The 15567-nt window shown below is 50.4% G+C and overlaps 5 protein-coding genes across 5 annotated transcripts; 2 read left to right on the forward strand and 3 right to left on the reverse strand.

Annotated features, from left to right (window-relative positions):
* Window positions 1-1713: 1713 nt before the first annotated feature.
* Window positions 1714-3670, forward strand: N7515_003291 (sugar porter family MFS transporter; the record flags this gene model as incomplete). Its single annotated transcript, XM_056664035.1, has 7 exons — window positions 1714-1787; window positions 1844-1861; window positions 1917-2017; window positions 2065-2295; window positions 2347-3107; window positions 3159-3295; window positions 3352-3670. The coding sequence occupies 7 exons, from the start codon at window positions 1714-1716 to the stop codon at window positions 3668-3670; spliced, it is 1641 nt and encodes a 546-aa protein (XP_056523092.1).
* Window positions 3671-3901: 231 nt separating this feature from the next.
* N7515_003292 (uncharacterized protein) lies at window positions 3902-5031 on the reverse strand (the record flags this gene model as incomplete). Its single annotated transcript, XM_056664036.1, has 2 exons — window positions 3902-4322; window positions 4451-5031. The coding sequence occupies 2 exons, from the start codon at window positions 5029-5031 to the stop codon at window positions 3902-3904; spliced, it is 1002 nt and encodes a 333-aa protein (XP_056523093.1).
* An 818-nt stretch (window positions 5032-5849) lies between these two features.
* N7515_003293 (uncharacterized protein) lies at window positions 5850-6951 on the reverse strand (the record flags this gene model as incomplete). Its single annotated transcript, XM_056664037.1, has 2 exons — window positions 5850-6297; window positions 6392-6951. 2 exons carry the CDS (start codon window positions 6949-6951, stop codon window positions 5850-5852), a joined length of 1008 nt encoding a protein of 335 aa, XP_056523094.1.
* Window positions 6952-8261: 1310 nt separating this feature from the next.
* On the forward strand, window positions 8262-10097 carry N7515_003294 (putative MFS transporter; the record flags this gene model as incomplete). The annotated part of the gene is made up of 4 exons (XM_056664038.1): window positions 8262-8413; window positions 8476-8787; window positions 8843-9437; window positions 9516-10097. The coding sequence occupies 4 exons, from the start codon at window positions 8262-8264 to the stop codon at window positions 10095-10097; spliced, it is 1641 nt and encodes a 546-aa protein (XP_056523095.1).
* A 702-nt stretch (window positions 10098-10799) lies between these two features.
* On the reverse strand, window positions 10800-12310 carry glnA (glutamate--ammonia ligase; the record flags this gene model as incomplete). The annotated part of the gene is made up of 5 exons (XM_056664039.1): window positions 10800-11239; window positions 11292-11796; window positions 11993-12085; window positions 12174-12212; window positions 12308-12310. The coding sequence occupies 5 exons, from the start codon at window positions 12308-12310 to the stop codon at window positions 10800-10802; spliced, it is 1080 nt and encodes a 359-aa protein (XP_056523096.1).
* Between the last annotated feature and the right edge of the window lie 3257 nt (window positions 12311-15567).

Raw genomic sequence — 15567 nt, forward strand, 5'->3', positions numbered from 1 at the left:
TTCGCGTTCACTGGTTTATTTTCCACGAGCATTCTAGCTGTTCGAGATCTTGAGTTTTTTTACTTTGAATTTTAGCCACAATTTTTTACCCAGTAGCTTTCAATGACCGCTGACCAACCGATGGTCTCACCTTTCGATGAGACTAAGGGCAGGTCTGGGCAAGAGGGAGCTCTGATCTGGGAATAAGCAGGCTATGATTGAATCCATATTCGTTTGACAATTCTTTGAATTATTGTAAGCCGCTGATTTAGTCTACATAGATGTTCCTCTACCTAGGCGTAGTTATAGGTTGCATGCATCCATGATCACAGCAACAAGAATAACCGTACGCACAACCAATGCATTTATTTTTGACCAAAGTATGCCGACATCTTTACAACTTTCGGCATGCCTACCTCGGCCGATTCGGTGTCCCGAGGAAGGCTCTAGCCCGATGACCAAGTCTCCCCAAAAACCCCGGACCAGAATGACGTCTTGCAGGGATCAATTCAGTGGAGATGATGCCTCTCTGTCATGACTTGGGCGCCATCGTCCTACACAAGCACCAAGATATCTGCGCATCTCCGACCCCATGCCTCATAATAGGAGCAATACACAGAAGAAGCATAGGTACATAATTGGGTAGCATCGTCAAAGTACGGAGTTGCAGTCAATAGATATCCGAATCGGGCATTCCGGGCTCCAAATTAGGGAAGCCGAGAGGGTTTTTATTGTGAATAGTACCTGATATATGCAAGGTGGTTGAATAGCATAAGATACTATGAGAATATCAAACTATGAGTACAACATGTTCTAACTAATACGTTCTGTACAAGACAACTTCATAAGGCAGCACACGGAGTACAGCCAAGTCTTCCCTTGCCGATCCCGTGCGGCCATGCCGATGACGTGACCAATCGGGTTGGTTTCGGCTTCCCCCAAGTGAGCGGTCTTACCCCTCACAGAGCAGGTTTTCGGCACCGCCGGGGAAACCTTAGGCTCCGAATGCTTAATCTTCCTTCTCTTGGCATCTCTCATTTGATGATCTTTGCCTGTGTTTGGAGCCTCCTTGCAGTATATAACAACCCATGCGTGAAGGGAAAGCTAACGGTGGAGGTATGTGCAGTATGCCTACAACCCAAGCCGGAGAAAAAGAAAAATGGAGATTCCGGGGGAACTGGAGAAATCTCCAGGTTTCGGGGCGATGAAGATCATTACCACAAACCACAACACTAGTCTCGACAGGAACCGAGTGACCTCACATGGCCCAACACATGTTGTCGGTTGACCGGTGGAACCCGAATCATGTAGACTTAACGACCCTATGAGAGAATGACGTGTCGGCGCCAGCACTCCCGAGGGGAAAAGAGATGGGGTACAGTTGCTCTTTCGCCCGATCCGGCGACGGTTTACTCCGTCTGGTCACCACCAATGCGACCTTGCGATTGAGCTCCATCGGTGGTTCCATCGCCTTTTGCTTCGTCTGATTTGTGCTCTAGATTTGGGGGTTATATATCATGTGGGGTTTGCACTTTCGGCTCTGGGGTTTATAAAACCGGTCGATTTCCCCGGACCTGACTGTCGGCCTATTGAATCGTCTCTTCTTTTCCGTGTTTAGAAGCCCTCTCTCTGTTCAATTGCCATACATTCTCGGTGGATGCCCTCGTACATCCTTACAGGGCTCAATTGTACACGTCGATTGTATAACCGCACGCTGCAACTCACCCCGCCAGCATGAAGCCATACTTCGGCCTTCGGGGCGCGAACTTGAATATCATGATCGGTGTCATCGCCGGTCTTGATTTCTTGTATGTTCATCTTCTCGTCTGTTGGAAGTATGCAGTGCTAACGTACCAATGTACAGGTTGTTCGGATATGACCAGTACGTCAAGCTACGCGTAGACAACGAGTCTGTTCCTCCTGCTAACATTTATCAGAGGTGTGATGGGAGGTCTATTGACTTTGAACTCATTTGTTACCGTCTTCCCCGAAATCGACACGACCAGCTCATCAGCGGGTGGCAATTCGACGACACAAGGTATGCGACTCCGTACCCAATCCTTACAATCAATGCTGATTTAGCAGGAATCGCCGTCGCCTCCTACAACCTGGGTTGTTTCTTTGGGGCAATCATGTGTATCTGGATTGGAAACTATCTCGGCCGTCGCAAGACAATCTTTGTCGGCTCCATCATCATGGTCATCGGTGCTTCGCTGCAGGCCTCTGCTTTTTCGCTCCCGCATTTCATCGTCGGCCGTGTTATCACGGGTGTCGGAAACGGCATGAACACTTCCACCGTCCCTACATGGCAGTCCGGTGAGTCTGTTTATCCCATTGAGAATGATGTATGATGCTAATCTTCCGTAGAATGCTCCAAGTCCCACCACCGCGGAAAGCTCGTCATGTTAGAGGGTTCTTTAATCGCAGCCGGTATCACGATCAGCTACTGGCTTGATCTCGGCTTCTCCTTCCTGGATCCCAGCTCAGTTGCCTGGCGATTCCCGATTGCCTTCCAAAACGTCTTCGCCCTGATAATTCTGATCTTCGTGCTGCCGCTGCCCGAATCCCCCCGCTGGTTGATTCTCAAGGGCCGCGAGGAGGAAGCTGTAGGCGTTCTCTCCGCCATTCTGGACCTGGACGAGACCGATCCCTACCTCCTCTCCGAATTCGCCGCTATCAAGGATGCAGTCCTGGCCGCTTCTACGGCCAGCTTCCGTGACCTGTTCACTATGGATGAAAATCGACACTTCCATCGCGTGGTACTTGCCTACGTCAACCAGATGTTCCAGCAGATCTCTGGTATCAATTTGATCACCTACTACGCGGCGACTATCTACGAGAATATTGGCATGGATGGCCTGACATCTCGCATTCTCGCTGCTTGTAATGGTACCGAGTATTTCCTGGCGTCTCTCATTCCCATCTTCATCATTGAGAAGGTGGGCCGGCGAGTTCTGATGTTGATCGGTGCGGCCGGCATGTCGATCTCGATGATTGTCTTGGCCATCACCACCAGCTTTGAAGACCAGCCCAAGCCCGGTATCGCCGCTGCTGTGTTCCTATTTGTTTTCAACACCTTCTTCGCCCTCGGCTGGCTGGGAATGACCTGGTTGTATCCCGCCGAAATTGTAAGGCTCCTCTTCTATCCTTTGCATGGATCAACACTAACAATTTGACAGGTTCCCCTGCGCATCCGGGCTCCCGCTAACGCACTCTCGACCTCGGGTAACTGGATCTTCAACTTCATGGTTGTGATGATCACGCCTGTGGCATTCGACACGATCAAGTACAAGACCTATATCATCTTTGCTGTTATGTGAGTATACCCAGGACAGTGATACAGAGCAATGCTGTCGGCTAACCTCATTCTAGCAACGCATTCATCTTCCCTGTCGTCTACTTCTTCTACCCCGAAACCGCCTACCGATCCCTGGAAGAGATGGACACTATCTTCCATAAGACAGCCAGCGTCTTTAATGTTGTCTCAGTTGCCCGCAACGAGCCCCACCGTTACGGAAAGAACGGCGAGCTTCTCATCAACTACGAAGACACGGAGGAGCATCTGCGTCGCGCTAGCTATGTCTCAGAGAAGAAGGCCCAGCTGGCTAGTGGCACGGGTGATCTGGAGACTGGGAAGGGTACTCATTTCGAGCATCGCAAGGACAGCGACAGCTCATCTTCAAGCAATTAGCTTGAAATAGGTTCCTTGATTGGTTACTGTGATGTATTATCAGATGTTTGAGATGACACAGTATATACCCTGTAATATTATAATGGATGAATGTTTCATGAGTCATGGCGAGGACATTAGTATCATCCACTGTAGGATGCATTATTCATTCGTATAGATCCAAGTCATCACAGATCCAGTTGGTAACGACCCCAGTAGAGTCAACCACCAATTCTCCACCTTCCTATTCACTCACAGTCCAAAAGCCAACCCACCAACAGCAGCAATCAAAATAGCAACCAAAACGCCGGTTCCGGAGATACGCAGTCCAGCAGCACCACCGGGAGCCCCCGTCCCCGGAATAACACCGTTATCCTCGCCGGGCTCAACCCCATTATGGAGACCAGTATCAGACGAAGACAGGGAAGTAGCAGTCGGAGCCGCAGCCTCCGTAACCGTATACAACGAAGCAGGATGCGTCGATGCACTGAGATACGTCGCGGTAAAAGGCGGCTGGAAATTATACTTCGACGACTCCGCCAAAATCCAAGAGACCGCTTCCGCGCTGTTCTTCGCAAACACTGAGAAGACGGTGTATGTGGTTGTTTCGGTTGATGTCACCGTTCGCTGGGTGTAAGGGTAGAAAGAGGTCCAGTAGTAAGACCAGTATGTCCTGATTGATCCATTAGTTCAATCTTCCCTTCAAAGCAAATAAATGGCCAACAAAAGGACGGCAAAGGGGCAAAGGGGCAAAAGGGCAAAGGGGCAAAAGGGCAAAAGGGCAAAAGGATAGAAACATACCAACTAATAGTCCCAGCATACAACACATCATCAACCACCCTCGTTATCGTCGTCGTCGTCGGCGCTTCCATACTCATCGTAGCATTGTAACCACCCGTCTGCTCGCCAAGACCCCACTCATCTTCACCACCCCTTTCCCGCTCAGTACACCCCGAAGGAGCACAGCAAAGTTTCTGCCCATTCGTAGACGCACATCTCTTACCCGCACGACAATAAAACCCACCGTCACAACACTCCCCGTCGACCGGAGCACACCCGTTCGTCCCCTCGCAGCATTTAAAGCCAGCCGCGCAGATCCGGCCGTTTGAGCAGCAGTCTTCGGAGGAGTCGGCGCACGCGAACTCGCCGCAGCAGTCTTTTGTGGAGGGGCAGCACTTGGTTGTGGCCTTTGTGCAGCCTTCGTAGCCTAGGGCGCAGGCGAAGGCGCGTGGGGAGAGAGAGTCGGATGGGAAGAGGGAGGAGAGGGAGAGTTGGTTGTTGTTGTGGGTTGAGTTTAGGTATTCTTGGGGTTCGTCTTCGAGTTGGGCTGTGGTTTGGTGGAGGAGGGGGAGGAGGAGGAGGGTTAGGGATTTGAGGTGCATTATGGTGGTTGTAGGGATTGGGTTGGGGTTGGGCTGGGATTGTTAGGGGGGTGTTGTTTATTTATACTGGCTCTCTGGGTGCTTGGATCAGGGACATTTCCTGGTGACAGGGGTGGATGTCGCTGTCCGTATTAGGTTGGGCATGTTGGATACCGCCGTATGCGTTGGGAATAGGAGGGGGTGCTGCTTGGCGCCCTGGGTCCCTGTTCGCGCTGGATAGGGCCTAGTACCTATAGTTAGGCGAAGTTGGATCTGAGTCCTGGATATCTGCCATAGATTGAGGCTGATTCCTGCCTGAAGCTTGACTTTGGGGGTGTTCTTGAACCTTGGCTTTAGGGCTTAACGGGTCTTGTGACGGCGGCTTTCTTGTGGAGGCTCAGCTTCTGGGCTTCACAGTTAGCGAGACAATGGTCTATCATATCATCTAGTGAGAGACGGTGCTGCTGAGACGTTCGACCTATCTGATAATCAGTAGTACTACTAGAAAGAGGCTATCTTCGGCAATCCATCAGTTCTGGCGGCAGATCCACGTGGGAAACGGAGAATATCCTCAAGAGGGAAAGATAAGCGCGAACCAAGATGCACGGTGAACGGGAAAATGTACCGAGAACTCAACCTCAACCTCAACGCTCGAATCGGATTGAGATTGTGAGTCACGCATTTCGGCATTTCCATATATTCTCGATATCTGTGAAAGACGAGTCTGAAGCTTTCCTTTTGCCAAGGCTCAAGAGTCCCTGTTCCCCCTCATTCATCGTCTTTATCAGATCCGAAAGCGGACCCCAGTAGAGTCAACCACCAATTCCCCTCCTATTCACTCACAGTCCAAAAGCCAACCCACCAACAGCAGCAACGAAAATAGCAATCAAGACACCAGTCCCGGAGATACGCAGTCCAGCAGCACCATCGGGAGTCCCCGCTCCCGCCCCCGCTCCCGCCCCCGGCATAACACCGATATCCTCACCGGGCTCAACCCCATTATGGAGACCAGTATCCTCACCGGGCTCAATCCCATTATGGAGACCAGTAGCAGTCGGAGCCGCACCCCCCGTATACAACGTAACAGGATCCGTCGATGCACTGAGATACGTCGCGGTAAAAGGCGGCTCGAAGTTATATCTCGATGACTCGGCTGCAAGCGAAGACGTCGCTTCCGCGCCGTTGCTCGCATAGACGGACCAGACGGTGTATGTGGTTGTTTTAGTTGATGTCACCGTTCGCTCGGTGTAGGGGTACCAAGATGTCCAGTAGTAAGACCAGTATGTCCTGTTCCAATTAGCCGTTCATTCTCCCCTTCAAAGCAGACAAAAAGACAACAAAAGGATAAAAGAAGGAACAAAAAGATAAGGAAGGAACATACCAGACAATAGTCGAAGTATAATAAACATAATCATCAACCACACTCGTCGTCGAAGCTTCCGTATTGCTCACACCACTCTCGTCCTCATCTCCAGCGCCCGTACCCTCCCCAATACACCCCGAAGAAGCACAACAAACCTTCTCCCCCTTATAAGTCCGACACTTCTGGCCCGTAGGACAATAATACCCACCCCCACAACACTCCCCGCCGCTGATCGGAACACACCCGTCCGACCCCGGGCAGCATTTAAAGCCAGCCCGGCACACCCCGCCGCTCGAGCAGCAGTCTTCGAGGGAGGAGGCGCACGAGGTGGCGCCGCAGCAGTCTTTGCCGGACGGGCAGCACGAGTTTGTCTCGGTTGTGCAGCCTACGTAGCCGGGGGAGCAGGTGAGGGCGCGTGGGGAGAGAGAGTCGGATGCGAAGAGCGAGGAGAGGGAGAGTTGGTTGTTGTTGTGGGTTATGTTTGCGAATTGTTGGGGCTCATCTCTGAGGACTTGGTCTTGGGCTGTGGTTTGGTGGAGGAGGGGGAGGAGGAGGAGGGTTAGGGATTTGAGGTGCATTGTGGAGGATTGGGCTGGGATTGGAATCTGGGGTTGTTAGGGGGTGTTGTTTATTTTATAGTGGCTCTCTGGATGCTTGGATCAGGGGCATTTCCCGGTGACAGACTGACAGGGGTGGATGTAGTTAGCTGTTCGTATTTGGGCATGTTGGCTACCCTCGTATGCGTTGGGAATACGAGGTGGGCCCCTGTTCTCGCTGGATAGAGCCTAGAATAGTTAGACGAAGATGGATCCGATCATCCGAGTCCTGGATATCTGCTATAGATTGAGGCTGATTCCTGCCTGAAGCTTGACTCTTGAGGCGTGAGGTGTTCTTGAATCTTGGCTTTAGGGTTTAATGGGTCTTGTGACGGCGGGTTCTTTTTGTGGAGACTCTGCTCTGGGCTTCACAGTTAGCGAGGCAATAATCTATGCATATCATCTAGTGAGATACGCGGCTGCTGAGAGGTTTGACCTATCTAGATGTGAGCAGGCCCTTTATTTCGTATCTTTTTAAATACTTCGGCATTTGTGATGTCTCGTGGAAAGGACAATCAGACACACTTCTTCGCTTCAAGGTCACCTCGGGATGATATCACTGGAAGAGATGAAGCTATTTCAGGGTAAACAGATCTTCACATGGATCTGAATCTGATAATAAATAGTAGTACTACTGAGTACTGTCTACTATTGTCTACTAGAAAGCGGCTATCTTCGGCAATCCATCAGTTTTGGCGGGAGATCCACGTGGGAAACGGAGAATATCCTCAAGCGGGAAAGATAAGCGCCAACCAAGATGCCCGGTGAACGGGAAAATGTACCGAGAATTCAACCTCAACGTTAGAATCGGATTGAGATTGTGAGTCACGTCCATATATTCTCGATATCTGCGAGAGTGCGAGACTGCGAGTGACAGACGAGTCTGTCTTTTCAAGCTTTCCTTTCGCCAAGGCTCAAGAGTTCCCGTTCCCCCTCATCATTCATCTTTATCAGATCCGAAAGCGGACCACAATCGAGTCTCCGTCTTTATTCTCAATTCTTGAAGAATTGACACTACATTTCATAGATCTCAAGGTATGTTGGCACCTTTCATCTTCACGTTCTCATTAACTATGTGCTGGGAGACCTCGGTAAAAATTTAAGATTTTAGAGTTTCAGGGAAAGAAAACTCAGAACTTTTCTGACTCAATACAGATTCACCCTTATTGATATCCCAGGGCCATTGGTGTCCATTGGCTTCTTGCGCGGTGATCACTGCTGTGGTGCATCCAATTGACCACATTGCCTGCAGAGACCAAAGGTCAATCTATACAAAAGAAACGCCGAACACCATGACAGAACTACAAGCCGCCAGCGGCGACAAACAGCCCACCTCCCACGCTCAATCCGAGCCCGAGACACCTCAAAGCCCCATCTCCACCTCAGACCTCGAGTCCGAGGAAGATCTAGACCACAGCGTAGCCAACATCGAACGAATCTACAGGTTAGCAACCAATTGGCACCTCTATCCACCTCTATCTGTACCAAAACTAACCAGAACCCAAGAAAATTGGACCGCCGGATCATCTCCGCCTTCTGGATCCTTTACTTCCTCTGTTCAGCAATCCGCTCGAACGTAGGCCTAGCCCAGACCATGAACACAGACGCCGGCCATGACCTCGCCAGCGTCCTGAATCTAACCCCGCACCAAATATCCACCGGTCTAGCCCTGTTCTACGTCTGCTACGTGATCTTCGATCTACCCTCGAACCTGATAATGACCCGACTCAGCCCACACGTGTGGATGAGTCGGATCGTCATCAGCGTAGGTTTAATCGGTAGCTGTCTCGCCGCAATGAAGGCAGCGTGGAGTTTCTAGTACGTCTCCACATCCTATACAATCCACCCATAAGCCCATCTAACAAGAACAAAGCCTCCTCCGCCTCCTCCTCGGAATCGTCACAGCAGGCATGTGGCCCGGAATGACCTACTATCTAACCCTCTTCTACCCACCCTCGCGCATCGGCAAACGCATCGGCCAATACTTCACAGCCTCACAAGTCTCCGCCGCCGTAGTCGGCCTCGTCTCCGCCGGCTTCCAAAAAATGGACGGCGCCAAAGGCCTCGTCGGCTTCCAATGGATGTTCCTCGTCTACGGTGTCATCACCGTCGCACTAGGCTTCGCCTTGCTCTGGTGGCTTCCCGACCGGCCCATCGCACCGGGCGAAACGGCCCCGAAACGTAGCTGGGTTACGCGCTGGATGCCGCGCACGGCGCCGGCGCTCAAGGGCGCGGATGCTCTCGTGCATTATCATGATCTGAAAAGGGTGTATCACTCTTCGGCGTGGACGCTGCGGGATCTGGTAAGGGTTTTTCTGGATTGGAGACTTTATCCGTTGCTTGTGATGTACTTTGGGGTTGTTGGTGTGGGTATTGGGGTGCAGTTGTATGCGAATTTGATTATTCAGGCTATTGATCCGACGCTGAGTGATGTGGAGTTGAGTTTGTTGACTGCTCCTATTTGGATTGTATGTTTCCCTTCCTTCCCCTCTCCTTTCCTCCTTCCCCCAGACCTACCACGTTTCAAACGCTAACAAAATACAAAGATGGACCTAATCGCCATCCTCCTCGTAACCCCTCTCTCAGACCGCTTCCACCGACACCGGGCCATCTTCTTCTCAATCCCCGTCCTCCTCCAAATCCTCGGCCTCCTCCTAACCAGCTACGCCGGCTCCGCATCTAACCCCTGGCCGCGCTACGGCGGCCTCCTAATAGTCGGATTCGGTCTCGGCCCCACAGTCCCCATCACAATGACCTGGACGACAGAGATCTTCCAGCCGCGCCACGGCGAGGTCGGCGTTGCAGCCGCATCGGCCGTCGTCTCGGGACTGGGTAATCTGGGCAGTATCCTGACGACGTATGCGCTGTATTCTGGGTGGAAGAGTGACTACGAGGCGCCGGGAAGAGAGAAGTATCGAAAGAGTAATTTGGTTATGGTGGGGATTTTGGTGGGGAGTATTCTTGCTGCGGCGGTAATGGAGGGGTTGATTAGGGTTGTTGATGGGGGGAGGGAGGAGGAGGCTGTTGATGGGGCTGCGAGGAGGGAGGTTAGGCAGAGGGGGTTGGAGGGGTTGGGGGGTGGTGTTAGACGGTGGGTTGGGAGGGGGAAGAGGGTTTTGAGGACTTGATGTGTGAGATGGGAAGTTTTGATATATACTGGTTGTTAAAAGTGTAGGGTCTATAAAAGTCTAGATGGATAGATATTTGGCTATAAAAGTGACGAATGATGACTGTCATACATTCCATGCCCTAAGAGAACCTTATTTGTAGACTGCTGCCATGGATAATACCAGATTGAGTTTTATCCTGTGCCACGAGATGATCTGATAAGCTTGAGTACTACAGAGAATAAGTGAATAAGAGTATGTATAGGTCGCAGTCAAAGACGTTGCTCTTTGCATTTATCAAAAATCTATGAGAAAATCACGAAAGATTGCAAGTCAGTGGAAGGTGAAGTTGAACCTGGAATTAGTGTCGATTCTCCAGAAGAACGATATCCAATGATATCTCTCGATGAACGATGGTGTGATTTTCCCATCCATGAATATTCTATGCTATTGTACGTATCACATTACCCTGTGAAGGGCAGTCAAAGAGAAACAGAAAAAAAAAGAGTGCGGCTGGTACAACGAGGGAGGGGCAGCAGGAACGCAAAGTGGCGGACACTGTAACCGGGAGAAAGAAAGGATAGAACACGAGAAAGGAAGAGGAAGAGAGAAAAGGCACAGAACTTCTATGGGGGCTCCCTCACATAGTCAGGCCGCTCTGGTCCGACTCCCAGGTTGACGCCGAGGGTATCGGAGCGCTAAGACCAAATGATTCGTATCCATTCAGAGGCCACCACACATAGTCTCAACGATGATACCAGTGATCTGGTAGGGATCAGCGTTGGAAGCGGGGCGACGATCCTCGAAGTATCCCTTGCCGTCCTTGGCACACTGGCGGGGGATACGGATGGAGCCACCACGGTCGGCAACACCGTAGGAGAACTTGTCGATGTTACCGGTCTCGTGGCGACCGGTGAGACGCTCCTCGTTGCCCTCACCGTAGACGGCAATGTGTTCGACGTGGCGGGCCTCGAGCTTCTTCATGGCGGCCTCGATAGCCTTCATACCACCCTCGGCACGGGTGGCGTGGGTGGAAACGTTGGAGTGAAGACCGGCACCGTTCCACTCACCCTTGATGGGCTTGGGCTCGAAAGAGATGCGGACACCGAACTCTTCGGCGACACGGTGGAGGAGGAAGCGGGACATCCAGAGGTGGTCACCCACTATAAGCGGTTAGTTTTGATCAATTTGAGGAATAACTTGGTTCAGACTCACTCTCAATGCCTTCGCAGGGGCCAACCTGGTACTCCCACTGGGAGGGCATGACCTCAGCGTTGATACCGGAGATGTTGATACCGGCGTACAGGCAGGCGCGGTAGTGAGCCTCGACGATATCACGGCAGTAGACCTTGCCAGTACCGACACCGCAGTAGTAGGGACCCTGGGCACCGGGGAAACCGCCACGGGGCCAGCCGTAGGGCCACCCATCGGTACCGAGCAGAGTGTACTCCTGCTCCAGACCGAACCAGAAGCCCTCGTGGGCGTTGGTCTCCATCAGACGGGCGGCGTCGTGGCGGTAGTTGTACTTGTTGGGGCTTCCATCGGCATCCCAGGTCTCGCAGAGGACGAGGATGTTGTCACCTTGGCGGAAGGGATCGGGGTAGAAAGCGACGGGGCGAAGGTATACATCGGAGTTGTCACCGGGGGCTTGGGAGGTGGAGGAGCCGTCGAAGTTCCATTCGGGGAGCTCGTCAACACTCGTGACGGGCTTGGACAGAGTCTGTGGAGAATCGAGTTAGTATGTGGTTCTCGAGAATCGCGCTATCTCACGTGACAGCGGGTGGCTGCGTCGTGCTAAACCGAGAATCCCTGTGCACGGGGCTTATCAAAGTCCATGAGGGGATTCCCGATAAGCACTGCAGCTATCTACCCGAAGTCCACGATTGTAGCCCACTCAGCTGGAGAATGACTCATACCTTTGTCTTGGAGCGAGTGCCGCCGTTGGCGTCAATCCAAACGTACTCAGCTTGAACACGACCGCGCTGGTCAAGGTTCATGTACTTGAGGAGCTGTTTCGCCGAGTGAAGTCAGTATATGTCATTCCTCTCTGGTTCAAAGACCAGTGTGGAAATCCAATGCATCATGAATCAAACGCACATTCCCCGTGTTGGAGACGACAGTTGAAGTTTCAGCAGCCTATGAATGTATGTCAGAATCGGCTCTTTCGTTGGAATATCCCTCAAATCCCATAAATGGGAGATCAGAGAGATCAGGGAAGGAGAGATGCGTACCATAATGAATATGGGTATGTGTGTGTGTGAAGAACGGTTGATGCAAGCAGAAACTTTCAGAGATGTCCCGAAGGAATGATATAACACGGAAGGACCTCAGAATGGAGGGAAGCAAAGCAAGATAGAATATGGATGGGAAATTCCAAAGGAGGAGAGAATGAGTTTTAAAGATGTGGAGGGGCAAGGGAGGGTTGATAAAAGAGATTTAAATTTAGTCACGATGAGTTCTTTTTGGTATTTTTGGGATTTTTTAGAAATTCCCTTTTTTTTACGTTTTGGAGGTTGGCGCGGCTCAGCCACTACCTAAAGTAGTTAAGCGCTGTATTAAATCTGTAATTTATGGCTCCATTACGGGGGTACCGATTAAGTACCTCATACTTGGCGGGCAACGCAGTCGGCAAGTGTCCTTGCACTTTCGGTCATTCTTTCTGAAACCGGTTGTCGTTGGGGAAACAAAAAAGAGCAAAAAAAAGCCCTCACTCTATTTTAGTCTTGCATGTTTCAATATTCAATATTCCATTCTAGCCGTTTTTAATGCCTCAATATTGAAGAAACATATCAAAAGGTAAAAGGGAGGTATCCTTTCAACAGCCGAGGGGGACGCCATAGCCTGTGAGACCGAATGGAATTTCCAGCTTTCTACCGGATCAACGCCACTTGCTCTCGACTTCCGTGTCATCATCGCATCATTCAGACGCTGTCGCCGGTCCTTGCCGAGGGATCTACCGTTTACACAGGGTTGAATTTGTTATATTCGAGCCTAGATTCGACTAGCGAGAGTACTCGTACTACTCCGTAGATGGACTCTGAATCCTTCTTCTAACAGAGCATCGTTTTCTCCAGACTTATCATCTCCGCATCAAAACTTCCCCTTACGTTGAAATCGCTTCCCGCCACCCGAACCAAAGTGAAGCCGTGTGGTGCTGACTGGCGATAACCCTAATCGATATCCAATCACAGACCCGGTCTTGTAATAAACTCCATGGAGTTCGGTAATAGAAGCAATTGTCATTCTCCCGTTGGACCGATAAGGTGTATAGCTCTATCAAAATATAGTACAAGATGTAGATGCAGAGCCGAATGGCGCATGTCTTTCTAGATCTGTATCAACTATCCTGCGGCATTCTCTCCGGAACCCCACGTCTTATCCGGGTATTCAGCCCTCTAAACGGAGAATTTCCTCCGTACTCTATTAGCCTTGACCACATCCCATGATTCAGGCACAAACATGGAATAACTATTCTGCCCAAGATAATCTCTGTGATACCGTTGGTCATGACTCTTAGCAACTGGCGCCAGGACCCCCTGAATAGAGCGCATATCAGCTGCAAAATCCACAGTCGTGCATATGCCATAGGTTCCAGACGTCCAACCTTTAAAAAAAGCAATGTGAACGAAACCGTGCACTAACCCTAATGTACATTCTGTCAGTTCTGAAATATAATTTCTTCTTCTTCAATATCTCCGCTTCTGAATTTAACCACGCGCGCGTGTCGCGAAAATACATCTGTGAAACGCGACGGGTAAGTACTCCGCGTGAGATCTCGGAGCAAACGCCAAATGACAGGGATCCCTTATCGCCCATCGCGTGGCAGAGTCAATGGCCAGAACGTTCCCCCTGTTCTTTGTCGCTTGGTTGTACTGCGCATGTAGACCGTTCATACCTACAAAATATCTCTACAGGCGCCTGTCAGATCTTGTGTATCTCGTTCCTGCAGACGGATGGACAGGTACCCACACCATACTTCAAATAACACACAGAACATCACGCGCGTCGAAAGCAGTCCAAAGGACGGAGTACCTCCACTATACATCTGTAATACAGATCCGCCGCACTTGATATGACTGGAGAAGCCAAGACGCGTCTGAATCGATCAAGTCGTCTCGGTGGGGTAGACCGTGGCGAAACGTTCTCGAAACCCCGGTTGATTGACTAAGTGGACCAACCAGAGATAACCAACTGGGGCCGACACCGGCCCTGGATAAGGGAATCAGTGCAGTATTACAGGGTAAGAGGGTTTTAGTTATTCATATGTGGGATTTCAATTATGTACTGTGGGAGTCATGAGTCAGGGTAGAAATTGGGGGATCTGTCAAGGTAGAAATACTTTAATGTTCTTGTGTACCGGGTACATCTGAGTGTCATAGACAAGATACATTTCGGAAAATTTAGGTCAAGGGTTCTAGGGGAAATAAAAGTGGCGACAAGATCTTCTTCCCCCGTATTTTCCTCCGGCAAATGGAAGACTGGCAAATATCGGGAGTTTCAGGGATAAAGAGCAACTCTGTGGCTGGAGTTCCGATCTTCAGCCCTGTCCCTCATTTCTCCAGATTTTAATTTCGCGGGACGATAAGTAAACAGCTCCTTAGTGCGATACCAGAGACCTCCCCTAAGATCTGTACTATGGGGCCTGTCTGAAGAGTTCTGGTCACTGCAAGATGTATTAATAGCACGCTGAGACATCTAGATTCGGGCTTAGTCACGGCCAACTCCGGGGGCTGTGTGGTGGCACTGTGTACACTAGCTGGACGTGTCTTAGGATGTACACAGTAGTGCTGTCGAGATGGACAGTATGGAGAGTATCAGAATAGTATCAGAGCAATGTCAATCATGCGTACACAATACTGTACAATGAAATTCATATTCAACGCCCAGTATCAAATATCAAACGCCCTCGGGATCGACATTCTTATCGTTCTTTTCCTATTGGCTCTATTGACCCCATTGACAAACCACGCTGACTGAGTATCGCACATTCAACCGATCTCCCTCGTAATTCCTGTCCTTTGATTTGTCGAGCTGATTTACAAAGTCACATGTTTCATTTCCCATCATTGCCGAAGTTCCTGGCCTACCAACATACGAACATATTTGAGCGTTTTATAGGACAACAATGCGACAAATGCCTCATCGGAATGTGTGAAAGCGGAACCAGGCACAGGATATGACACATGGATACCAATTGGATCTTCATATGTCAAGATCAGTTCATTACCATTTCCGATACAGTTCGTCAGCCTGTTTGGGATAGTATACTTCGTAGCCTGGTGCCAAGACTTTATATATTGTACTCCGTACCTCTGACATCGAACTGACAAGATCACGAACTTCAGTTCATCAGACTCTGAAAATCGTGTCGGATCCCGCGAATGAAAAGAATTAACAACAGTCATTGAATCGAAAACAAGGAAAGAGGGGCAGGAAGTTGGTGCCTCGTTCTGAAAACTAGTTGCCAACTATGACATCGTTCGATCGACAG

This window comes from Penicillium bovifimosum (genome assembly GCF_028826915.1).
Source record: "Penicillium bovifimosum strain IBT 22155 chromosome Unknown utg000003l_segment0_segment0, whole genome shotgun sequence".
NCBI lineage: Eukaryota > Fungi > Ascomycota > Eurotiomycetes > Eurotiales > Aspergillaceae > Penicillium > Penicillium bovifimosum.